General features: G+C 41.8%; 1 protein-coding gene across 1 annotated transcript in view; it reads left to right on the top strand.

Moving 5' to 3' along the window:
• The window catches only part of DZIP1 (DAZ interacting zinc finger protein 1), a 33,440-nt gene that overhangs the window by 7,253 nt on the left and 525 nt on the right, over positions 1 to 25,662 (top strand). The window contains 15 exon segments of the mRNA XM_033147892.1: positions 1,601 to 1,724; positions 1,727 to 1,761; positions 2,526 to 2,663; positions 2,945 to 3,007; positions 5,914 to 5,967; positions 6,421 to 6,558; positions 7,895 to 7,946; positions 8,117 to 8,173; positions 13,766 to 13,911; positions 15,817 to 16,000; positions 17,975 to 18,104; positions 19,151 to 19,204; positions 20,436 to 20,656; positions 21,633 to 21,760; positions 24,070 to 24,331. Coding sequence (XP_033003783.1) covers positions 1,601 to 1,724; positions 1,727 to 1,761; positions 2,526 to 2,663; positions 2,945 to 3,007; positions 5,914 to 5,967; positions 6,421 to 6,558; positions 7,895 to 7,946; positions 8,117 to 8,173; positions 13,766 to 13,911; positions 15,817 to 16,000; positions 17,975 to 18,104; positions 19,151 to 19,204; positions 20,436 to 20,656; positions 21,633 to 21,760; positions 24,070 to 24,331 — 1,786 coding nt within the window.

Raw genomic sequence — 25,662 nt, 5'->3', positions numbered from 1 at the left:
GAGTAACAGAGAAACTAGGACTGTAAATTTTCAAATGGCCATATTCCTCTGCCACACAACATTCATTGCCTATTCAGTGCATCAGGCATGGATAATCTTTACAGGTAGTCTTGAGTCATAGAATCATAGAGTTGGAAGAGACTACAAGGGCCATCCAGTCCAACCCCCTGCCAAGCAGGAAACACCATCAAAGCATTCCTGACAGATGGCTGTCAAGCCTCTGCTTAAAGACCTCCAAAGAAGGAGACTCACACCACACTCCTTGGCAGCAAATTCCACTGTCACTTTGGGAACAGAGATTATTTTGATCCATAAATGCATGGAGGTCTAGATCAGGGGGATGATGGTAACTTTAGTCCAAAAACAGCTGGAGATCCAAGTTTGGGAAGCATGGTGTAGACAAAAGCAGGCAGGCATCTGGGTAAGTAGGGACAGGAAGTCTGAAAGCAGCTCAGTTTGTGTTTGGAGCAGCATGTTTTCTCAGGCTGAGGATCCAGGTGAAAATCAGTTTTATAGGACTAGGAGGAACCCTGCAGACTCTTGTGCCACTTGATTCTATTGAACTGGGAACTGTAGTACCAGAATCTGGCCAGGACACAGGCTGGCCAGGATGGCTTTCCTGTTATACCTTTTGGGCTTGATGAGGCATGTGGCCCTCACCTGAGCCTACTCCAACTTGAGGAATCACCCACTCCTCCCCAAGCTAGCGAGCCCCACCCTGGGCTGTGGGTCCTTGGCTGCCTTCCCTCAAAACTAACAGCTGTAAATTCTGGAATCCTGAGGTCAGGGGTGGTACATCCTATTTTGCCACTTGAGGCAAAACAGAATCCGATCGTCTGCAGTGGGTGGTGCTACAGCTTATCATAGATCTGATAGAGCTAGCCAACTGCTCCCTGCTCTGTCAAATCTTCACAGTTGGCCAGAAAGGGAGACCCTCTGCTAGAATCTCTGGTTTGAGATCCCTGCCCCTTGCAGGTAGAGCAAGAGTCAAAGTGATAACCCAGAGGGATGAAGCAGAAAAGCAGTCAGAGGCCAAGAAAACTCAAAGCTGAGTACAAGCTGAGGCAAAATGAATTAATTAGGACTGGGATGAAGGTAGAAGCAAGAGGTTTGTTAAAATTGGAAGCAGCAGGGCAGAAGACAAATGTCTGGGTCACCGTGATAGGACAAGGAGGATGCTCAGGAAGTTAAATAGAAGCAACAATAAACAATGCCTTGTTGTACCAGCAAGCTGCCATGTTTTCTAAAAAGATCCATTATTTTTCAGTGTTAAGTGAAACTCTTGTGAGTCAGAGATATTTTAGAAGAGAGAGACTATCAGGAGTCGTAACCTTTTTAAAGCTGCTAATTCTCACTTGGATTCTCAGTCTGAGCAAACAGAGGGCATGTGATTCTGCCACCTGTTGAAGCTAAGAAGGAACCCCTGTGTTCCCTGATGGAAGAAAAGCAGGATACAAATGTATAAAGTAAAGCCAACTATAAAAGTTAAAAGAATAAAACTCAAAATTTCTCAACCTAAGACCTTTTGTGTTGCTTGGAACTGTTCCGTTTGTTGTATCCATGAGAGAATTCTCAGAATAACATTTTAAAGCAATTTCAGGAGTATGACGAACACAGATCCAAGGAGGAGGAGATTCGGCAGTTATTTCACAAATGGAAAGAAGAAGAAAAAGACAAACTGGCCAGTGAGCTAGAGAAGATGAAAGAGATGTTTATGAAGGAATTTAAGAGCTAACTGCGAAGAATACAGAATTAGAAAATGTAAGTATTTGAGAAGGGGTTTCAGTTGGCCTGCGCACACCTTCAAGGGGTCTTGACTTGATCACTTGCTTAAAGTTCAAGACGTGAGCTTCTGGGGAAAATCAGGGTTTTCTAAGAGCAGAGCTTTATAAAAACCTTGGTATATTCATAAATCTAATTTCAGTCCCAAGGACCAAAATATTGCTACGTCATTTAAACACTTGCTGTGATCCAACCAAGACCATACTTGCATGGAACCAGGTTTTCCATAAATATCCTTAGCTGCATGAGGCTCTTTTATGCAAACATGTGCATGTTTCCTCCGACTCATGCACCTTGTGAACATAAAACCTTCTTAACGAGCAATACAGTCATACCTCGCGTTACGTATGCTGCGGGATGCGTACGTTCAGGATACGCACTGTCGCGACCCGGAAGTAATGGAACGGGTTACTTCCGGGTTCACCACGTCGCGCATGTGCAGAAGCTTGCAGTGACATGCGCAAGAAGTGCCAAATCGCACCGCGCACATGTGCAGACGCGGCACTTCATGATACGGACGTCGCAGGTTACGAATGGGGCTCCAGAACAGTTCCCGTTCGTGACCAGAGGTACCACTGTACAAGTTATGTCTTCAGGGGAAAGAAGGCAGAGCACGTACACCAACCTGTGAAATTGCTGATTGGTGTGCCTGTTGTTGTTTGCAAATTTCCATCCTCTAGTACGCTACATATTTGGACTTTAGCGTTTTATCATTTTCTCTTCCCCATCCCTTTTGCTCTTAGCATCTATTAGAAGTCCAGAAGTCCAACAATCACCTGAAATCTAATTTAGGCACATTAAAAGATAGCTAGGAATTTCCAGAAGAGAAACATCAGAGTGTTATAGATCAGCAGGAAGCAGTGCAGGCTTTTGAAAAACAGGTAATGTAACACAAATTCCATTCCAGTTGCCTTGTTTCTAGTTTGTGGAAAAGAGTGTATTACCCTGTACATATAGATCAGAGCTTTCCAAACTGTGTCGCAACAAGTTAGTGTGTCGGCTGCAGTGTGTAAGTGTGTTGTGTGAACACTCCTCATGCTTCTCACAGGGCTGGAAAAGGGTTAGTTTAACCTCCAGTTTCCTGCTTTTCTAGTGGACACACACATATATAAACTGAAATACAAGTAAGTTAATACAATTAACTTTATTCTGTCTTGCATAGGACACTGAGTGGAAGGCTAAACTACAAGCTCTTAAAGAAGAACATGGCAGTGAAAAAAGCATGGGTAAACAAGACTGTTTGTGATTAAAGGGGTGGAGGAATAGACATTGACTTGGATACTAGAATAAGTCACCCTAAAGAAGTTAGTAGGGACGCAGGTGGTGCTGTGGTCTGAACCACAGAGCCTAGGGCTTGCGATTGGAAGGTCGGCAGTTCAAATCCCTGCAATGGAGTGATCTCCCGTTATTCGGTCCCAGCTCCTGCCCCCCTAGCAGTTCAAAAGCACATCAAGTCTAAGTAGATAAATAGGTACCGCTCCGGTGGGAAGGTAAACGGCCACATGACCTGGAAGCTGTCTGCGAACAACGCCGGCTCCTCGGCCTATAGAGCGAGATGGGCACACAACCCCAGAGTCGTCCGCGACTGGACCTAACGGTCATGGGTACCTTTACCTTTAAAATAAGTTAGTAGAAAGAATGTTTCTAAATCTCCTTCCCACTTCTGCTGTCTTATTACCCTCAAGAGTCTCTCAGGAGATTGGGAGGGCACTCCTGAACAATGTAGGAAGAGGGGCTGGAAGGGGGAGAGGGGGCAAGAACTTTCTTTATCTCCCTTGCATCAGGATCCAGGCCAATGTGCTCTCACGACGTTTATGTAAGGAGCTGGCAAACTGTCAGAATGGGTGTTAAAATCCACTCTTGTTGTGTTGTAGAATTCATTTGAACATTCTCGTTGAAGGCATTTCACATTCGGTCCTTGCATCAAAACTTCAGTACAGAGGTTGACTCTTTGCAATACAGCCAACTGTTAGGGGGGTGGTACTTCGTCTTGGTCTAGCCCTTGAGAAGAGCACAGTTAGAAATAACTTAGGATTCTGTGCTTTGGTATTGGAGGCATCGGCAGAAGTTATGTGTCGTATTCACCCAGAAGGGACATAATCATGTAACCTCTCCCCCCACCCCAAGTCTGTTGCTGGTCTTTCTCACCTTTTCCCCAGGACACGCAAGTTCTTTCTTCTCCTTGCTTTGCCTCAGGCCTTACCTCTTCCTGATTCTTGAAGCATCTTTCACTCTTCCAATCCCTGAGTTCTGCACGTGGCTCAGCTATATTCTGCCAGAATAGCCCTCCTAGCTTTTGCCCAGCCTTCACCAGATGGTGTAGGAGAACAGTGACCAGAAGTCCGTTAGCAACAAGACGCTCCTTCTCTTCTACAACAAGACCCAATCTAGGCCTCAAACCAACTATTCTTTGCAGACAGGTTTCAAACCTGTCATCAGTTCTGCCAAGATCTGGCAACTTGGCTCTAAGGACATAATAATATTCTGACCTGATCTTTATTACATCCATATTATGTCACTCTACAGGTTTCAGGAGCTTCTTCTACCCTCTTTGTCCTCCAGCCCATCCCTCTGAGGCGACCTGGTACACACTGAATGTTCGGAGGCTACGTAAGGCGTGTATCAAAGGCACCACTGCCTTCTGACGAAATGAAAATCTGTTGATGTCTTTTCGTCCTGCATTTGTAAGGGATAATCCCCCCCCCCCAGTGCCACCACTGGAAAGTGAATCAAAGCATGTGTTGCCTATACAAAGCACATCATCTGCCAACCCTGTTGCACATTACAGTCACTTCACCCGGGTGACAGTCCACAAATGCCTCTGTGCCAGAGAGGTGCTGGGCTGCCACATAGCCCGCAGCTGACATGTTTTCCAGGCACTACAAAATAGACTGCTTGCCTTAGCAGAAGCTGTCTTGGGGAGGGCAAATGTTCCAGCGTGTAGTCCTTACCTCATTCGGAATGCACATCCCATTGTTGGATGCTTCCCGTGTCAGACACCAGAATGGAACATCGGTTGCTCCCCATGGAATTTCCTTTTGTTTTGGCACATACAGGCCTCGTGCCTAAGCTTGGCGCTCCTTGTAACACTTTCACAAAGCCAGCAATTCCTTCACCCTTGTTGCTTGGCCTCCTCGGGCTCCTACACTCCTACTCCCCTTCTCTATTTATACTCTTCCAGATACATTTTGTCTCACCTTTGGCTACAGGACAGAATTGAGGGGTGACTCCTTTCCAGGACTGGACTTTGTAAAGAAAACAAGGTAACGCCAGTCCCTGCATTCCTGAGCAAGTGCAGACGTACTAATCCATTGTTGAATAACTCCATACACCAAACCGAACAACCTTCGTGGTGATTAATCAGTGTCCGATTTCCCATCAGCCATGCCATCAGACTTCCTTCCAATTTCATCCATTCTTAACAGCTATTTTTGTGCCACCGATCAGCATAATCTTCCTAGCCAAACACTGCATAGAGTCATGTGTAAAAAGCTAAAATCCCACCAGTCAGTTGCTTGAGGAATAAAATGGGGGCTGGATTTGTTCCCTCCCCATATTCCCCCTTCCCCATCAAACCAGTTAGGCAGTGTTTTTGCTTTTGAAAAAAAGGCTGTGCCTGTGATGTATTGGATCAGAATTGTTTTTACCCACAGGACTGTTCTCTGTCTTCGCTTCATGCCAACTATATACAAGTGAAATTTGGAATTTCTTTCCCTGTTCTTTTAAAGACTTCTTCTGCATGGTTTTTCCCCTCTTTCTCCAGCCATTATGTCTTCATTTCTGTGTGTGGCCGTTTGCTTATTTACTTACTTAATTTATACCCTATATTGAAATGCACGAGGGCAGCTAACAAAATTAAAATGGCAAAAATTAATTACGTGAGAGCTTTACACTGCTGCGAAGAGCGTAGCCTGCTAGGTCAGTGAACTTACCTGTCTGGTCTGTGATGTGCTTTGTCCCCAATGTTGATCCCCAAGGAGGATACTGGTTATGTCAGAAACAAACCCACATTGGATGTTTCACCCCATCTCTGGAACTTCCAGTCAACAAAACTAGGCATGTCTGGAGAGATACTCCTTTTTGCCCCACCCCCCTCCCTCACGGGCATTTGGATGTCACAATGACTTTCAGATGCAGTCTGCTGGAAAGTTCAGGAGACAGCTGACAAACATGCTAGGTATCAAGGTGGGTCTTCAGTGAATTTATTTCTAGCTCCTCGTATCATTTTCTTTTTGAAATAGCATCATCAAGAGCTGCACACGACTTTGTCTGTTATAAGAGTCTGTGCACCCTTAGGATATACCCATGGAAAAGAGATAAACTTCCCAAACAAGGGCTAAAATAATAATAACAGCAAAAATTGACAGATAACCTAAGCATCTATTTAAAAACAAAAGAAGCCCCATAGCCATTCATCCTTGTGTGAAGGTAGAGGTTGTCTGTTGTTTTATAAAAAAGAGAATGAGCTCCACAGGGTTATGGATTTCCATTTGCTATTAGTCCTTTGAGCTGGAACTTTTAAATGAAAGAAAATAGGAACTAATCCAATAAACTTTCTTTTTTAAAAAGTAGTGAAATATTGGAATATTTTAGATCTCATTTAAGATCAATTTATTCTTCCATATTTGACACCTTCAGCTTACGTCCCAAATTGTGAAGTACAAAGCACGTAGTGAGAACTGCAGTGCAAGCAACATCATCTATAAGAAGAGGATAGAAGAACTAGGCCAGAAACTGCAGGAGCAGAATGAACTTATCATTACGCAGAAGCAGCAGGTCTGTTCATAATATTGTTACGTATCGAAAACCCCAAAGCAGAGTGGAAGATTCCTCTTCGAAACAAAACGAAACAAGCCATTGAAAAATGCAGATCGATTTTCAGCTACTTTACCATATTTTACCAACCCATACATTTAAAATTGTGTTCTTACAAACCGTGATCCTGATTTCTGCAGCGCTTAGGGCTGTTAGAGAATGACTTCCCCAATGTTCAGCCCCATTCACAGGGGGGAAATGGGAGTGAGGGTTATTTTTCCAATTTGGGAAGGGAGGAGTGGGTTGAAAATTTCTGAAGGGAAACCTGTGCTGTATTTTTGTTTTGCAAAAAGCCTCCTTCCTATTGCCCCTCTCTCCCTCCCTTGTCCGGGGAAGTGATATCCTGGTGAGTTTATTCACCACCTGATCTAAGGATGCTGCACAGAACTGTCATCGGAGCAAGCAGCCACCACTCCTGCCTGGCCAGCCAACTAGCTAGTTCGTCACTTCCTGCCCCCAGGACAAGGAGGGGGGAATAGGAAGGAGCTACTTTGTCAAGGTTAAAAAAGAGTATGGGGGGGATCCCCTCTCTCCCATTCAGTAGATCAACTCAGTTGGTCAAACTGGGAAACAGTTTTAGTATTACAGACTGATTATATAGCACCTTAGAGACCAACTGAGTTTGTTCTTGGTATGAGCTTTCGTGTGCATGCACACTTCTTCAGATACACTGAAACAGAAGTCACCAGATCCTTCTGTTTCAGTGTATCTGAAGAAGTGTGCATGCACACGAAAGCTCATACCAAGAACAAACTCAGTTGGTCTCTAAGGTGCTACTGGAAAGAATTTTCTATTTTGTTTCGACTATGGCAGACCAACACGGCTACCCACCTGTAACTGATTATATAGCGTTGGCTGTAACAGACCTTAAACTGGCACAGAAATAGCATCCAGTGGCATTGTATTGATGGGATGATCAGAGCACTTAAAGCAACCTCCCTCCTACGATCAAGCCAGGTTTGATCAGAGTTCACATTAGGCAGGAACAAAGGTCCCTCTCCCTTTTTCCAGCCCCCGAGCCACTCCAGCAGTCATTACCGGAGCTCTGGCTGGAGCTGGCTTCACATGTTTGAATCAAGCTGCTGCCTCTTTGTGGGTGGGGAGGGTGCAGCTGGGCTAGTTGCCCAGCCATCAGGGGCTCTTAGGTCAGGGGACAAAACAATCCCACCCATAAGGCCTGCACATGCCCACCTCACCTTGTCAAAACAGCAGGGATTTAGCTGGCACCACCCCGCAAATGATAATAGTCATCTCCTTTCTAAATCTGCACCTACGCTTGACTCTCTCTGCATTTCAGATAGAGAAGCTGGCTACAAAAAAATCAGCGGAAAGCGTCAAGTCATCTGATGGTAAGTGGCAACAAGAAGGACTTTAAAGTTCCTTTGTTTCTATCTGCTTGTTCTCTTAACAAATTGTTCCAAAGTATTTAATTCAACAAGTCATGTTTTCCCCCCCTAATTGTTTTGTGAAAGTCTGTTAAGTACAAGAATCTCAAGCCTATATTTATTTCCTTTCCCAGTGAAAACTTCAACACAGAATGTTGTTCAGCCGAAATCAAGTGTATCGTCCGTGCGTGGTAAGTTTTTGTAATAGATCACACATTTTTACTGATCTTCCAGAATGACAGCAAGTAACAGCTAAATTTAATTAACACAGCAAGAATGTTTTTAATTGAGAGGTCTTGAAAAGATCACTGTCATGGTTCACAGTGGTAAATATAATCCGTAGGCATTTTCTTCCAGTGCAATACTTCTTTCTATTTCTACACATAACTGAAGGTTTTTACTTGGAGTGTGAAATTCCATTGTAGTGGAATTGACTTATTAGTTAACTGATTTTGTTACCAAATGACCTCCACGTCTAAATTTAAGGCACCTAAGAATAGCTGCCCGAGGCATCAATTTACCTAATAGTTGAGCTGACCTTGAATAAGCCATAATAATTGGATTGTAAAATAGGAAACAACCTCATTACATTTTGTTTTATTTCAAGTAGTCTCTTAATTTTAAAAAAGCAGCACCGTGAGGCTTTCAATTAAAAAAAATGTTGACTGGAAAGCCCGTTCACAGTAATTATTTTATGAAGACTTTGCACCATGAATGCTACTCTAGTGTTTTATTCTTTGATGTTTTAATCTATGTTTTAAATTTTGTACATAGCTTTATTTTTTTGTAAGCCACTTTGAGACCCAGATGTGGCGATATGCAGGGTTATAATAATAGTAAAAATATTCATCGTATGGCATCTGCACTTTTCATTTCACATTTGGGTTGTTTGAGAGATGTGAAGGCCCGGAAAAAACCCAGAAAAATTCGGGGGGGGGGAACCTGGTTTTTTTTCCTGAAGCCTTTTTTGGGGGTTTTTCTGAAAAATTGGAAAAATTGTTTCAATCCGAGCAAACATTCAGTTTTTAAAAGTCCATAACTGTGATAATGACAGACACAACAGAGTAGATGCAAAAGCAGAGACTGAAACTGATGCTGATCATTACAGCTCAGAAAATTATTAAATTTCATACCCATTCATTGAAATTTAGTCTCACTTCCTTCTTCAGTTCTTTTTAGAATGTTTTCTTTAAATACTGTGGAGGAAATATGAATAATTGTTACTTCTGGATTTTTAAAAATTGTTTTGTGGAGTTTTTTGTTGTTGTTCCACATAAACTAGTAAACAGTTCAGGAGATTGTTGCTCTATTTGTTACAAATACCGTGTTTCTCCTAAAACAAGACACCGTCTTATATTTTTTTCCCCTCAACAAAACACAGTATGGCTTATTTTCAGGGGATGTCTTATTTTAACCATGTCGCATCGGTGCGCTGCATAGCCACGCCTCTCCAGGCTGTTATAATGGGAGGTGCCGTGTCACTATGGCTTATTTTCGGGGTATGGCTTATTTTTGGGGAGTGGCTTATATCTTGCAAATGCATAGAAATCCTGCTATGGCTTATTTTATGGCTATGGCTTATTTTAGGAGAAACACTGTACAAATAAATATTATTTTAAAAGTAAATTCTGTTTGTAATAATTGTTTGGATACACTATATTTTTAATATTGTAGTTGTGATAATTTTATGCCCATTAAAATTGTCCATAGTTATATTTTATGTTTCAATCTGGAAAAGAAAAAAGAAGTGCTAATGTAGCATTTTCCCCATTTTTTTTCAAAAATTTCCATTTCCCCCCGAAAAAACCCAGAAAAAACCTGGGTTTTTTCCGAGCTTCAAAATTTCCGGAAATTTTACATCTCTAGTTTGAATGGTCACTATGTCTCCAATCTCGCAGATATATTTATGATCACAAGGGCTGTGTTTGGACATAATACTGGCCATAAACCCTAGTTAAGCAAAGTATTCTGTGCACAAGCTATGTGTTGGTACACATATTAATAATTTTATTATTTATACCCTGCCCATCTGTCTGGGTTTCCCCAGCCACTCTGGGTGGCTTACAGCATATATAAAAACGTAGTAAAACATCAAACATTAAAAACTTCCCAATACAGGTCTACCTTCAGATGTCTTCTAAAAGTTATGTAGTTCTTTATTTCCTTGACATCTGAAGGGAGGGCATTCCAGAGGGAGGAGGCCACTACCGAGAAGGCCCTCAGTCTGGTTCCCTGTAACTTCGCTTCTCTCAGTGAGGGAACCAGCAGATGACCCTCAGAGGAGGACCTCGGTGTCCAGGCTGAACGATGGAGGTGGAGACGCTCCGTCAAATATAGCTCATGCACTCCCCGCTCTCCTCTTTTCATGAGGTGAGGAAACAAACCAGCATGCCATATAGTGGCTGGCTTAGCATAGCACCCAAATCAGTGCTCATGAGTACCACAATTGGGAAGCCAAGAGCAAACTCTGGATTCTAGATCATGGATCTCCAAAACAAACCACAACCACAGTTTCAGATGTTATACTAAGCTAGACATTCCGTGATGTGTTACCCTGGAAGGGAGGGGTTAACTGTGGTTTATGGTCAGCATTATGCCTGAAGACAGGTATAGATTTAATATCTTCCAGTGGCAGCAATCTTAGCACATTATAGCTCCTAGTTCAACTAATTGGGCTTGGAAAGGTAAAAAAAATGGAAGGAACATTCTTCACGGTTTTATCAGTCATTGTTTTATCAGGTCCATTTCCTCCACTTTGGACAGGCACCAGGGTGATTGTCTCCATTAAATCTAATCCATACCTGTAATTTCAGATACTCTCCCAACTATACTAAGAATAATAAGCCTTTTTCAGTTTTTGAAACAACTTGGGTATTCATTTTGGATGATTTTGCTGGTGATTGTCTATTTTATTATCTCTGCAGGTCTTTTCTCTCTCTTTATATCTTCCTACCTTGTTCCACCCTTCCTGCCTTTTTAAAATTAATTTCAAAATTATGCCTTAAAGGGGAAACACTACTTTTCCTACTTTCTAGCAAACAAGACCATGATTAGTAAAGCTGCATTGTGTTTTTATTCAAATGAAACAGCTGAAATAGGAGTGTCATCTTCATGAGTGAGTGATTTTAATATAGTATTCTATTTTTTATTTCTTTTACAAAATAGAAGTTTTCATCTGATATTCATTTCTGCTTTTTGGAGAAACAAGCTTAGATTAAAGCATTCATCACTGATCTTTTTTTGTCTGCGATGGAATTAAATGAAATAGATCCATTTCAGTACTTAATTTATTTAGATTTCTAGCTCATTCGAAAATAAGGGCTTAGGGAAGTAACTGCACTAAGAAGAACTATGACAAAAGCTGACAAATAAAAATGGTATTTATAAAATGCTACTTCAAATAAAAAATGCCTTAAAACCAGCCTAAAGTGAAAAAAACACATAATCTTGGATGCATTAAATTTGTCAAAAACTGGATTTTGGTCACTTGCGGGGAGAAGGTTAGTCATATCAATAGTTCAGTTTAAATCAAAACAACTTGGGTTGCAATTCTATATCCACTTACCTGGGAGTAAACACCACTAAATTCAGTGGAACCACTAAATTCAGTAGACATTATTATTAGATTGCACTGTTAGATTGCTCGAAATGGCATGAGAGCTCTATGAATGGACTTCCCTATTGCCTCTTCCCCACTCCTGAACAAACAATCTACAGGATATGTGAGTGCATCTGAGGGAAGGTTGCTCAGTTAACCTTTCCTTCCAAGCCATTTCCTTAATAGATATTAGCCATGATGCTTCCGCCAGGAAAATGGCACGACGGGGTGAAAGAGTTAGCCCACTGCCTGATCCTCTCCCTGCCTTAGTTGAGAACGCCCAAGCTTCTTGGGGATCGTTCACGGGTGACTTATGACAACATGGGGCTGCCCACCCCCATCCTGTGATGGGTCACACACTTGTCATGGTCAGATCACTTCCTGGTGAATGTGTCCTCTGCATGCTTCCCCCTCCTTCCCTCTGAAACCTCTGGTTCAGGAGTTGCCATCCATGCATGGTGAGCAGGGAAGAAGCCCAGGAGCCTAAGACCTAGCATCTATCTCACTACACATGGAGGTAAGAGGGGAAAGTCCCAGGTACAGCCAGAGGCTTACTTTTGTTCTAATGCTAAAGACCTACAACCACTCCACTTGCAGGTAAAGCTGAGAAATGGCTGCAGCTTAATGTGATGGAAAATATTTCACTTCCTCCATGCAAATTGCTACAGAGAACAGCATTCACTACCTTAAACACATCCCTACAATTTGAATAAACATCTATCACGAGTAATGACATTTTTACCGGGCTCTGAAGTTAGTGGATCAGAAGAACAAATAAACAATGCGGCACTTCCATATAATCTTCTGCATAATTTTCACCCTTTGGACCTTATCTTGACCTGCTTCTGTCTGTCTGTCTGTCTGTCTTTTGCTATTCCTCTGTTTCCCTGATTATTAGAACAGGCCCATTTGGTGCACATCCTGGAGCCCATAGAGGAGCTTCCAGAGGATGGAGAAGGTAATGGAAGGGCCAATCAAAGCATCTGTGGCCTAACGTGAGAAATGTTTACTAGGAATACAAATGTACATGTTTATATAGTTTCCAGAATATCATCATGTGGGCATATTTTCGTACTGCATGGTAAATTACATTTTCAAGCCCTATGCAGAGCTAGGCACCACAATATTTCCGCCGTCACCTTCCTGAAAGTAGATTGCTCCTCCTTCTTTCCACTAATTCCCACCACCCACTTCCCCAAAAAGCCAGTTCCAGTCCTTCCCATGCTTCTGGGCAACTCTGACTGTACCACTGTTTCAGTTTCCATATCGCGTGGAGCTGAGAGAACAAAATGTGGGCCTGCTTGTTACAGCTGTTTCTGAGCAATGGGTTTCATTTTAGGCTCTTCCTCCTAGTAGAAAACTCATACCCAAACGCAATCGTCATCTTCCTGCACCTCTTCACTTTCTTGCTGGGGTGGCCAACATGGACCCCAGCTCCCATCATTCCTGACCATTGACCATGATGACAGGGACTGATGGGAGTTGTAGTCTGGGCAGCATTTGGAGGGCACCATATTGACTGTCCCCATTCCTACAGTACTTCCTTGCCTACGTTGGTGAATTGTTTCAGGAGGAGTAGGGTTGACTTGTGAGCACAGATCCCTGGAACATAATAAATTGCTAATATTCTTTTGTTGCGATTACTACAGTAACTCTTTCCGGCAGATAAAGCGTTTCTTCTTATCCTTTATCCTTGCAAACCAGTGAGATGAGAGTGCCCAGTGTTTTTGATGGCCAAGCAAAGATTTGAACTTTGATTTTCCACAGTCAAGCTATAGCAGTAGTAATTATTATTATTATTATTATTATTATTATTATTATTATTATTATTAATTTTTATTATTACCCCACCCCACTCTATCCAATTCTATCCAAATTAAAAAGCCAGATTAATTGGGCAGAATTAAAAATGCTCTTATGATATGCCTATGCTTATGCATATAATGTATTTCAACAAGGGTTTAAGTATTGTTCTGTGGTGTTGTGTTTTATATGTTTATGTGGGTAAACAGCTCTAGAATGCTATGGGATGAAGGGTGGTTTAAAAATGAAAAAAATAATAGGTTTCTAACTTTTTAATGCAGTTTTTTGAAGGTAGTTCTCTTTTGCCTCTTTAATTGTTTTCTGCTTAGCATATATTGATACTACAATATCGTTGTAAAGAAAACTATCTGTTCTGTTTCAGAAACAGAGAAACATGAGCCCAAAGTGGGGAGGAATAAACACCATACAGTACATTCTTTGAAGAGCACACCTTCAGTACCAAGAGAGCTGAGATCTGTTTTGGAGCAGACCCTAGCAGAGAAATTGGAATCCTTGGGAATTAAATCAGTAAGGCCACTTTATAGTATTTAGGTGATCAGAAGATACTCCTCCTTCTTTTTAGTTCCTTAACTTCCTCTTTCAGGGCACCAGTGTTCTTCTAGTGCTTTTTCTTAGACTTTAGTGTAAGATTGCAACACCTGCAGTAATGTGTTTGTTCTCACGTGTGTGCAGTCTGACACTGCTGTTGGTTATACTTACCCTCAAAGCAAAATTTATGCCTGTATCCTGCTGATCAACACACTCCCATATTTTTCACGCACGTCTACCAAGAGACGGGGATAGGAGAAAACACTGGCGCAAACGTTTTAAGTTCTACGAATTTCAACTCAATTGTCGCCTGTCACAATAAGCCACAAACCAATAGAGAAAACATATCACGATCCCCAGATTTGCATGCTGTCTGAACCAGGGATCATGGTTTGTTTTGCTCAGACAGAACTCTCAGTAAGCTAAGAACAAATGTTGGCTTATTGTGGTTTGTTTGGAGTAGACACAATGCAAATCCCTGGTTTGGAAGTAATGCTAAGCCGGAGATCATGGTTTGTTTCCCTCCCAGCACGACCTGGGAGGATTGAAGCCAGCACAGTTCCCTCATGCATGGCTAGTCATAGTTTATGGCTTACCACAATGTGTGAACATAGCCAGCAACTCATTAAAGTGCTTAACTTGGGTTGAATTATGCATATTAAGTAACATTCAGTTTAAATCTCCAGTAATGAAGTAGTAATTGGAAGGATAAAATCTGTTTAGTTTGTAAAGAGAATTTCACATACTGAGAAGCGGACACGGGGCAATGGATTCAAACTACAAGAAAGAAGATTCCACCTAAACATTAGGAAGAACTTCCTGACAGTGAGAGCTGTTCGGCAGTGGAATTTGTTACCAAGGAGTGTGGTGGAGTCTCCTTCTTTGGAGGTCTTTAAGCTGAGGCTTGACAGCCATCTGTCAGGAATGCTTTGATGGTGTCTTGGCAGGGGGTTGGACTGGATGGCCCTTGTGGTCTCTTCCAACTCTATGATTCTATGAGCTTCTATGAGTTTATGTCATTCTATAATTGGAAGGATAAAATCTGTTTAGTTTGTAAAGAGAATTTCACATACTGAGAGTGATAGTTTACTGGGGGAAATCCTCATCATTGCAAAGAAATAAAAAGAGGGAAGTAAGATGACCATTATTATTATTATTATTATTATTATTATTATTATTATTAAAATACTATATCTTTCTGGTGGAGAAAACATACCAAGTTTAAAATTTCCCAGATAGACCCTGAAGACAACATTTCCCATAAATCTCATTTCTTTACTGGATTCAAAACTGGGATTTTTATTTTTAGGGAGAAGGGTGATTATAATCTATAGAACCACCACCTCATTTAAACCAAGCTTGTTTTTCTTAAAACACAAATACAGAGTCAGAGTTTGAATAATACAGACATTAGGAAGATGACACCATGCATTTGGGAAAAGAAATGCTTTCTATATAGTGCCACCAAAAATCACAAAGGGTGAAGATGTCACTGCCATTGAATTAAAAAAAAAGGTAAAAACCTACACAAGAAGTAGAAAACATTCTTTCTGTCAAGGACCACATTACCTTGGGGTTAATCTGTCAGGGGCTGGAATGGGTTGGTCTCTTTGGTAGAAAGGGAGGGATATAAAATAAATAGGGCCACCCATTCTCTTTTTCTGTCTGTGTCTCTGTCTCTCTTTGTTACACATTTGCTACAGCATCATCTTGTAGGGTCCACACAAAAGCAACATCCTTCCCAAGGATAATTTGTATGGTTTTCAAAACCGCGTTTCTGGAAAAGGGAAGCAATATTGCTTTTTTTTAAAAAAAAGCAGAAAGTAATTTGCAATTTGCATTTTGTTTCCTGCATATCAGAATGAAACTTTTCATCTTTCACAGGGAGTTCATGGTATCCCAAGTGATCATTTGAACAGGGTCTTAATGTCTGTGGAATCTGCTAGAGAAGAAAGAAAGAAAGAAATCCCCGACATTCAGCTTATTCGGGAGCAGCTCCAGCAGCAAGTCAACTTCAGGGTTATGTCTTGCAGCAGACTTTATTCCAGTTCTTACCTTTCTCCAGAAGGTGTGCTAACTTCCCACTTCTCTCCCTGCCCCAACCACCCCCACTGCTTTCAGATGTCTGGAGGTCAAACCATCATGTTACTTATAACTCAAGACAACGTAAATGTGGGCCTCCTTTCATGTGCAGTGTGTTAAAGGTTTTGTTAACAAGTTAATGTTCAAAAGCAGATCAGCTGTTTGTCTTTGGACCTATTAATTAATCGGTGAGCCATTTACATTTTGGTACCAGCATTGTTTGAGGGCAGTGGATGAAGGCAACATTTGGACTAGAAAACTGGTCCCTAGCTCATGTGGAATCTGATCAAAGAGAAGCAGGTATGGGCTTCCTCAAAATTTGCCTGAGCCTCCTTAAGCAAGTCAGGACAGAGAAAAACATGTCGGCTCTCCTTTGTCTCCTCAAAGTTGTAGTTGTTCAGTCGTTCAGTCTTGTCCGACTCTTCGTGACCCCATGGACCAGAGCACGCCAGGCACCCCTATCCTCCACTGCCTCCCGCAGTTTGGCCAAACTCATGCCAGTTGCTTCGAGAACACTGGTCTCCTCAGAGAGTCATGAGCAAAAGCAAAAACTATACACAAACGGAAGTTCCCAGCAATCTGTGCTGGTGTGTAAACAGACATGTGGCACAACAATTCCATGTCTGCAAATTAAGGTGGAATGGAATTTCCTAACAATCACCACAGTTTTACGGCCCCAGTGTTGAACACATTCTCTGATACAAGTTGTCTGTGTGAATTGCAATCAATAATCCTTTCACATATTTTTTTTAAACTATTGTTAAAAACTCCCAACTTACTTGTTTAAGGACTACATGTTATTTAATTAGTAGTCTACACATTCTTGACCAAAGGTACTTTATAATGTATGACTACTTATTCATAAAAAGTGGAAATCCCGCTACCTGGGGTATTGACCAATCGGATATTACGTTCCCTTAGCACATTTTGCAACATGCTGCTAGGCTTAGGGGCCAGAGGGCACTTTTCTGTTTCAAGATGTAGAGCTAGTGCCTCTTTTGTGAAACCTGTGCCCAATATAGAGAAACATTACTAGCATTTCTTGCGAGCACAGCTTTCCCCTGCATTCTCTGTTATTCGTTAGGGCATTTTTACCCCATCTTTCCGTTGTTGTGTTTTAAAAATGTGCACTCAAAGAGGCTTGCTGTGTAAAAATTGACAAAAACAGTAGCAAAAAACCAAACCTGAAATGTGAAGATTGAAAATAAACAGGGACAGCCACGTGACTTTCTAAAAATTCAAAGGAACTCAGAGCACAGAAACAGCCAAATGCCTTCTGAAACGAAAATGTATTCCTGAGATGGTGAAGAATAATCAAGGAGGAAACCAGGCAAACTTCCTTACTTGGGCAGGTCTATTAGACACAATTCAGCCGGCAAAGTAGAAACTGAAGATGTGTCTGTCTTTTTTGTTTCTGCTGACATTGTTCCATGCGATATATCTTTGCTATTGTTGTTGTTGTTGTCTATTGAATTTATATACCGCCCTATACCCAGACGTCTCAGGGCGGTTCACAGAATAAAATCAAAATATAAAACCACAAAATACATAATCAAAATTAAAACAACAACCCAATAACCCCCCACCCCCCAAAAAACACATTTTTTAAAAAGGGCATAGGATCCTCACAACATTTAAATTAAGATAATTAAACCTGGACAGGAGCCACTCATTGGAAAGACTATGATCTCAGAAATGTCTGTGGCAATATTTATTGGCAACCAAATTGGCCAGGTGCCTTTCTGATACAAAGACAAAAATAAGAGTGGGAGTGGGGGAGAATTAGCTTTGGTTGTTGAGCAGATGTAATACCAGTGCTTCATCTTCCGCCTGCATCTAATGTTGCAAACAAGTCCTCTTTGCTGAGTTTCCTCTCCTTTCTTCTTGGCACTGTTTCTACTGCTGATGCGCCTCCACCAGAACGTTGTTTTGAGTATTTATAATCTGCGTTTCATTGCAGCTAAGAACAGGGTAGCTCACTTGGGAGGTTCGCTGTCAACTGTGTTACCCAAAGCAGCAAAACGTCCATCTGTTGCCAAACGCCCAACTGTACAAAGACCAGTCGCTGCTGAAAACACCCCCGCACCAAAGTAAGAGGAACCGTTCAGCAAAGTTTTGTTTGAGTGTTTGGGGTTGTCTGTATTATCGGGAGCAGCCTTGTGGGCCTATATGGTGGAGCACCTGAACGTATCTGTATTATTCATCCGCTGGGAGAGATGCGCTGGCTGCTGATTGGCTGCAGCTCCGTATTGAAAGCCTTGTTACTAACACAGAAAGCCCCAAACAACTTGGGATCAGGTTACCCGAAAGGCCCCTGACCCTGGATAGATGTTTAAAATTTCTTAGATCAGGGTTTCCCAAACTTGGGTCTCCAGCTGTTTTTGGACTACATCATCCCTGACCCCTGGTCCTGCTAGCTAGGGATGACAGGAGTTGTAGTCCAAATACAGCTGGAGATCCAAGTTTGGCAACCCTGGCTTAGATCATCTGGGGAAATTCTACTCACGGCTCTACGTCCTATAGAATATTACAGAGCGTGTCCATTTTTTGCCATTGCCCCTGTTCTGTGGAATGCCCTTCCCTCTGCCATACATGACACGTTGTCTATTAGTTGCTCTCTGCATCTTTAGAAGATGTATCGTTTTTCCCGGGCTTTTCCAGGCCCCTAAGATTGGATCCTGTTATTTCTGAGTTCTTTTATGATGTTGTGTTCTTTTGGATCACAGGTTTGGGTTTTTCCAAACTTTTTCAATGTTAAAAGTTTGAAAATGCTTTTAAATAAAAGAGAAAGAAAAAAGACAAGAAGCGAAAGAAAGGAAATAGGTGTATTGATTTATTCCCTCTGACCCCTCAAAAGTATCTTTTAACAGGATAGCGAGACCGTCATCCTTCTGCAGGAAGGGGAGCGATTAAAAAGCGTTCACTACATTATTCCTGCATTGCAGGGGGTTGGACTAGATGACTCTTGGGGCCCCTTCCAACGCGACAATTCTATGATTTAAATATATTTGTGACATCCATAAACCTCTTCCAAAAGGCAATTGCTCAAAGCAGCATACAGAATCTGAGTACAGAGTACAGAATCTGCAATGTATTAAATAACAAAAGTTGTAATTTTTGTTATTGTTCCTTCCAGAGCCAAGAAGAGTGCTTTGGGAGATGAAATCCCCCAAAAGCTGCATAGTATTACGTAAGTCTTCAGTTTGGTTTCTGTGTGCCATATTCTGAACTCGATTTAAACAATGCAAAGAAGAAATGTCAAATTGTAAACATGCCACTTTACCTAAGGTTCAGGTTTTCCAGTTGCTTGAAATGGTGAGGCAAAGAATTGGGGATGGACAAGTAAACAATAGAGGCAGAACAAAAGAATAGGAATGGGAGAGACAGGGGTGTGTGCAGGATACCACCCCTAGATGGAAGTGCTGCTACCACTCCTCTAATCCCTTGGCCTTGGCATCAGATACTATTCACAGATTTATACAACCATGGTGGCTGGAAGTCTCTTTTTTTAAAGACATGGTGAATCAGATTGTGTAGTAAAACCCAAGACAGATGTATAGCTATGCTTACTTTGCGCGTGCTTACTATAGGTAAAGTCAGCGGTTCCACACAACGGGGCGAGCTCCACGTTGCTCTGTCCCAACTCCTGCAAACCTAGCAGTTTGAAAGCACACCAGCACAAGTAGATAAATATGTACCACTTCAGCAGGAAGGTAAACGGCGTTTCCGTGTGCTCTGTTTTCCGTCACGGTGTTCCGTTGCGCCACAAGCGGTTTAGTCATGCTGACCACATGACCCGGAAAGCTGTCTGTGGACAAACACCGGCTCCCTTGGCCAGTAAAGCGAGATGGGCACTGCAACCCCATTCGCCTTTGACTGGACTTAACCATCCAGGGGTCCTTTACCTTAACATTTACTATAGGCAGATGCTCATAGAGAGCCTGGAACCACAGGTGTGCTCTATCTGCTTTTCAAACTGGATAAAATGGTTTGGCTGCATAAAATCCACCTTTATCCAAAGGACCGAAAATGGCGTTCCACACATTCCTTACTGTGTATGGGATTCTCAGCAAAGACACCTTTCTTACTAGATTCAAAACATGGGGAGAGTTTAGGTTGATGGAAATCAACATTCTGTAACCAGTTTTCTCGAGAATGGTGGCATTGTGGATTAACTTATGCTGAAAATGGTGGCCCGCCGTTTACCTTGTAGTGTGGACAAGGATCCTAAGATTATCTTAACCAGAGGTTTGTGACTTCCCTACCATTTTCCTGCTGGATGAAAGGATTTGGAGAACCTGGGCAAAGGGTGGCTAAGGCACTACCATGTCTGGCAACAGTTTGGTTAAATCAAGGTCTCGCCACAGCGATGATGATAATAATGGAAGGTGACTAACTCGACTGATTTTCCTCCCCCTTAGAACCCCACCATTTAGCTCAGAGGAAGAAGTAGAAGAGAATGACATCATGCAGTCCTATATCTCGCCAGAGTTGTCTCAGCCTAAGGCATCCAAGAGCAGCATCAAAGGCAGCTTGTCAAGATTTGCAAGCCAGAGTGATGTGAACTCCATGGAAGAAGAGGAGGAGGAGGAGGAGGAGGAAGAAGAAGAAGAATTCAAAACAAGCCTTAAACCTTCGAAAAGTAGGGAAGCTAATTTTGTAGACCACCTAAGGGAGGAGCACACCTATGGGGAGATGCTCCCCTTATGTTCACACCAGGATCTATGTTCACCCCATGGTCTCCTTTACAGTGGCTTTCTATCCTGTGCTCAGGATTGTGCTGAACAGCTGATAATCCTACTGGTCGTTAACCAGTGGGATTAATTAAAAAGAAGCACATAGAGCGAACAGTGAAAAGGAAATCATCTTTTGACACACTGCTAAATGTTAAAGTCTGAGGGGTTGTAGCAGGAGGACAGGGTTCTTGGGCAATTCCCACTCCATATCATTGATTTACGAGTAACTTCCAAGATGTAATCAGCACAGTAGCTGAAGACTCACGGGGCAGACTACCAATCTCATGTGTAAGTTTCATTGGGAGGTGGGGGTGAGGGGTGATGGCATAGCATTAATCTGGGTTTATTTTATTTTATTTCTTAATAAAACTAAAATGTGTTGGAAGATTTGCTTCCCTGGACCATTTTGTTGGGAAAAATAAGGGGACATTTTTATCCCACTATATTAAAATTGGCTAGAAGAACAACAACAGAGCACCTCAGTGGCAGAAATCAATCAATTTATTGGGATATTTTTGTCTTGGACTCTTGATTGTTTTCAAAACAAAAACCTATAACGCTGGGTTACTTTTGGCTAGAAGAAATATTTACACTAACATGTTACACTGGCACCCCAAATGAGATAGATAAGCACCCCAAATGTAAAGTTCAGTTGGTTTTCTTTGGATTACCAGTATTTGTGTACTGTAAATAGCGAGTGACTGAAAATTGGGCACATTTTTTATTACTATGCAGACAAGGATGTCCTATAATCATTGCATTATAGGTCTACCTCTGTGTTGATTCTGTGTACTGGGGGTGTAATTTTACACCCAAAAGTCTGGGTCAGAATTAAGCATTTCGGTTATAAGTTGCCCATATCCTGTTTTCTTGATTGTGTAGGCGCATTTATCCAAAGAGGCACTGTCCAAATCGAAAAGCTGCCTCCGAGCCAAGGGAAGGAAAATGAATCTGCTGGAGTAATTAACGTTGGCCCCGTATCTGTTCAAAAGTGTGCCCAAGGAGTAAAGGTATTTTATTTGAAAAGGACCAATATACATCGAGATATTATTATTTCTACAGTATTTTCTTATAACTGAGGGGATAATTCAATGGTGTAAGAATTTCCTTTGCATATCACTATCTTGTTTTCAACCACTTTGTAGTTGCTGATAAAGATATTTGTGGTTGGTATTAATTCAGTATGATCATCTTCTGGCTTTTTTTTAATGCAATTCAGGGATTTATTTATTTTCAGTGTAAGTAAAACTTACATTGTAAATACAAGTCATCCCCCTGGATTGTTAAAATCTCTATCCATGTAAACAAACAAAAAAAAGTTCAGGGAGCTACTGCAAAAGCAGCAGTCAGAGCACGACAAGTAAAACAGAGTATTGCAGCTTTGCCCACCTGCCAGGTAAAAGCTATTTGACCCCCTAACTACACCACCTCCTTCTTTGCTTCCAAGTGGGTTGCAACCTTTGAAAGCCTTTAGTAGTCTAAGCCCAGCATATAATCCGTGAGAGCATTCCTTCCTATATGGACCCGCTCAGAATTTTGTAAGAAAGCTATCTGTCAAGGTGCTATCTGTAAATAGGAACTAGAGAATTCAGGTGCAGGATTTCTTTAAAAGAAAAAGATTTGAGGGGATCGCTCTTTCCTCTTATCACTCGTGGCGAGGAAATCTGGAATCTTAAACCTTTTCCGTAAAATGCTCTCTCACAGATGGAGGAGAAGAGGCCTTGTAGTTTATTATTATTATTATTATTATTATTATTATTATTATTATTATTATTATTATTATTTATTATACCCAGCCACCCCCAGCCACTCTGAGCAATTTACAGCACATAAAAAAATTGAAAAACATTATAGACTTAAAAAATTTCCTGATACAGGGTTGCCTTCAGATGTCTTCTAAAAGTTTATTTCCTTGACATCTGATGGGACATACAGGTAGGTAACAGAGCAGACGTTTTATAAGCAGCAGATTCTATGATCAATCCCAGAGTTCTCTGGTTCAAAAGGTTAAGTAGCAAGTGATGAGGAAGATCCCTCTCTGCCTGAGACTTTGGAGAGCTATTAGTAAGAAAGTAGATCACACTGGGCGAAATAGACAAATAGTTTGTCTTGGCATAAGGCAGCTTCCCGTAGTGTGTAAAAAAGTAACAATAGCTTAAATTTACTTTGAATATTATTACTAGAGGCAGGTCCTCACTTGCATGCGATCTAGTTGCACACAACTGCACACACGGGCGACACTGGGGACCCAGAAGTAGCAGGTAGCTCATGAAGAGACCCTCCCCAGAGCCTGAAGAGGACGTCTTCTTCAGTCTCCGGGTGAGTTGGCTTTTCTCCTCAGTGGGTCTTTCTTGAGGCTGCTCAGCTGACATGTGGGAAATCGATGGCTGCTGCTGCGCTATCCCGCATGCCAGCTGTTAGGTGGGCCGCCTGAGCAGCTTCAACAAAGCTCCGCTGTGCCTCCGGTTTGTGAGGAGACGCACCCTGGAACCCAAAGAGGGCTCTGGGGAGGGTCTCCTTGTGAGCCACAAGGACTCTCTAGGGTGCTTCCTACTTATGCACGTCACTTATGTGTATGGGGGCCCAGAATGTAAGTGGGACCTTTACTGCTTTTCACACCTTCATGACGCTTTCTAATACAATAAAATAGGGGTCAGTCTTGTCAAAATTAAGAGCATTAGAGTACAATCTTATGTGTGTTTGCTCAAAAGTTAATCCTATTGGGTTTAGTAGGACATAAGTTTGTATAGAATTAAAATCTTAACGTCCCATTGATTTCTGTGCAGAATTAAACACATGCCTGAACGCTCTTATGCTGAAAGGGAGGACATGTAAAACAGTTTAACTTGGGGGTTACTGTGCCCTTTTTGTTTTATATGTAGGTCATGCGTGTGCGCGCACACGCATGTGCAATTGGTACATAATTTAAATGAATTTTGGTATTTTGGCTTCATGTAGCATATTGTAGTCTCCGATCAGTAGAGGGCACTGCAGTCTTTCTTCAAGCAGTATAATAGCTATTCCTTAAGAGCTCTTTTCACCTTGCCACAGGGTTTGGCACTAATTCAAACAATGTGAGTATTTTGGTCTGCTCTCTTCTCAACCTATTGAAAAAGCAAAACCCACAAGCACAGAGAGAACAAATCACATCATTTTTTTTTCTTGTGTGTTTCCAGAAATCTTTGCTCTTTAGTAGCTGAATGTACTGACGTCCATCGTCTTAAGCAAGCAGTTCCTCTTACAGGATCTGTGTACGAAAATACTAGCAGATAACTGTTCCTAGATCAAGTTTTAAGAAATCCCATTTGTTTCTTAATAGTTTACAGGAGTTGAGGAGGAGGAGGACGACGACTGGGATTTATCGTCTCTAGCAGAAGATGAGAAACCATCACCAGCAAAAGATGAACAACCTTTGTTAGCAAAAGATGAAGAACATTTGCTGGCAAAGGATGGGAAGCGTTTGCCAGCAAAAGATGAAAAAGTTAAGAATGCAACTGCTGTTGAAAAGAAAGATTTGAATGCGGCATCCACGGTCCATGCATGGGGAACTCAATGCGTAGGAAAACCAACAAAGGAAGAAGGTACATTCATGGGTGGTATCAATTACTAGTTAGTAGCTCTGATGTTATCAGCCATAGCTGTGCCAAATTCCCTTGGTCCTGACCTTTAAAGCCCTAAATGACCCCAGCCCAGTATACCTGAAGGAGTGTCTCCACCCCCATTGTTTAGCCCTCATAAACTGAGGTCCAGCTCCAAGGGCCTTCTGGCAGTTCCCTCATTGCGAGAAGTGAAGCTACAGGGAACCAGGCAGAGGGCCTTCTCGGTGGGGGCGCCCGCCCTGTGGAACACCCTCCCATCAGATGTCAAGGAGATAAACAACTATCTGACTTTTAGAAGACATCTGAAGGCAGCCCTGTTTAGGGAAGTTTTTAGTGTTTGATGTTTTATTATTATTAATCTGTTGGGAGCTGCCCAGAGTGGCTGGGGAGGCCCAGCCAGATTGGCAGGGTATAAATAATATTTTTTTATTAATTATTATTCTCTGCAAACCCTTCCTGGAGAGAAGGGAGATTTGCTACCAAGGTCAGAGCCGCTGGGGCTATGGGCAAGGTTGATTCAGACCTTTGCAGCTGCAGTACAGAAAAGACTATTTACCTGTGTTGTGTCTATCCTGCTTCTTAATTTCAAGGAAATTTACCACTTACGAAACCAATAAGATAGAATAATAAAAGTGCTAAAATGCAACAAAACACGATTAAAAGCCTAATCTTCCCTAAACATGTATCAGGACTATAACTATGAAATTTAAGAGACTTCATCTGATGTCTACATCAGATGTTTAAAGCCATTGGTTTTTTTCCTTTATTTTTATGGGGTGTGTTTTTTACTAGGTACAGTGATAAAGTGATTGGGGCCTTTCACTGTTCCCAACAGTGGTGGTTTTGATCCCCTAGGTGTCTGTTCTTATTACATAGAACAGTATTTTCTACAGACCACAGTAAAACAGTGCACTGAAAACAACAGGACTGGGCACATTTAAACCTGTGGTTGGATTGTGGTCACCTTGTTCAGAATAACTGAAAGCAGCCAGACAAGGTGTTGGGCTTCTTATATTGTGGTGTATTTGACCACAGAAATGAATGCACCTTAACTGCTCTGTTGGAGGGCCTGTATTATTCAGGATGAACTTTGGTTTAGGTGAGATGGGCTGCTCTGCTCCATAGGCTGCTAGAGTTTGGATCTGGTGCAACTTAATGCCCATTTAATTTACAGCTGCTTGCCTTGCACTAACTTCTTCCCTGTTTAGGGAAGTTTTTTAATGACTGATGTTTTAATGTATTTTTAATCTCATGTTGGAAGCCCCCCAGAGTGGCTGGGGAAACCATAAATAAAATTATTATTATTATTATTA

This window comes from Lacerta agilis, chromosome 4, assembly GCF_009819535.1.
Source record: "Lacerta agilis isolate rLacAgi1 chromosome 4, rLacAgi1.pri, whole genome shotgun sequence".
NCBI classification, from domain to species: Eukaryota; Metazoa; Chordata; class Lepidosauria; order Squamata; family Lacertidae; genus Lacerta; species Lacerta agilis.
Note: the sequence above shows the minus strand (reverse complement) of the source record. Positions and strands in the feature narration are given on the sequence as shown.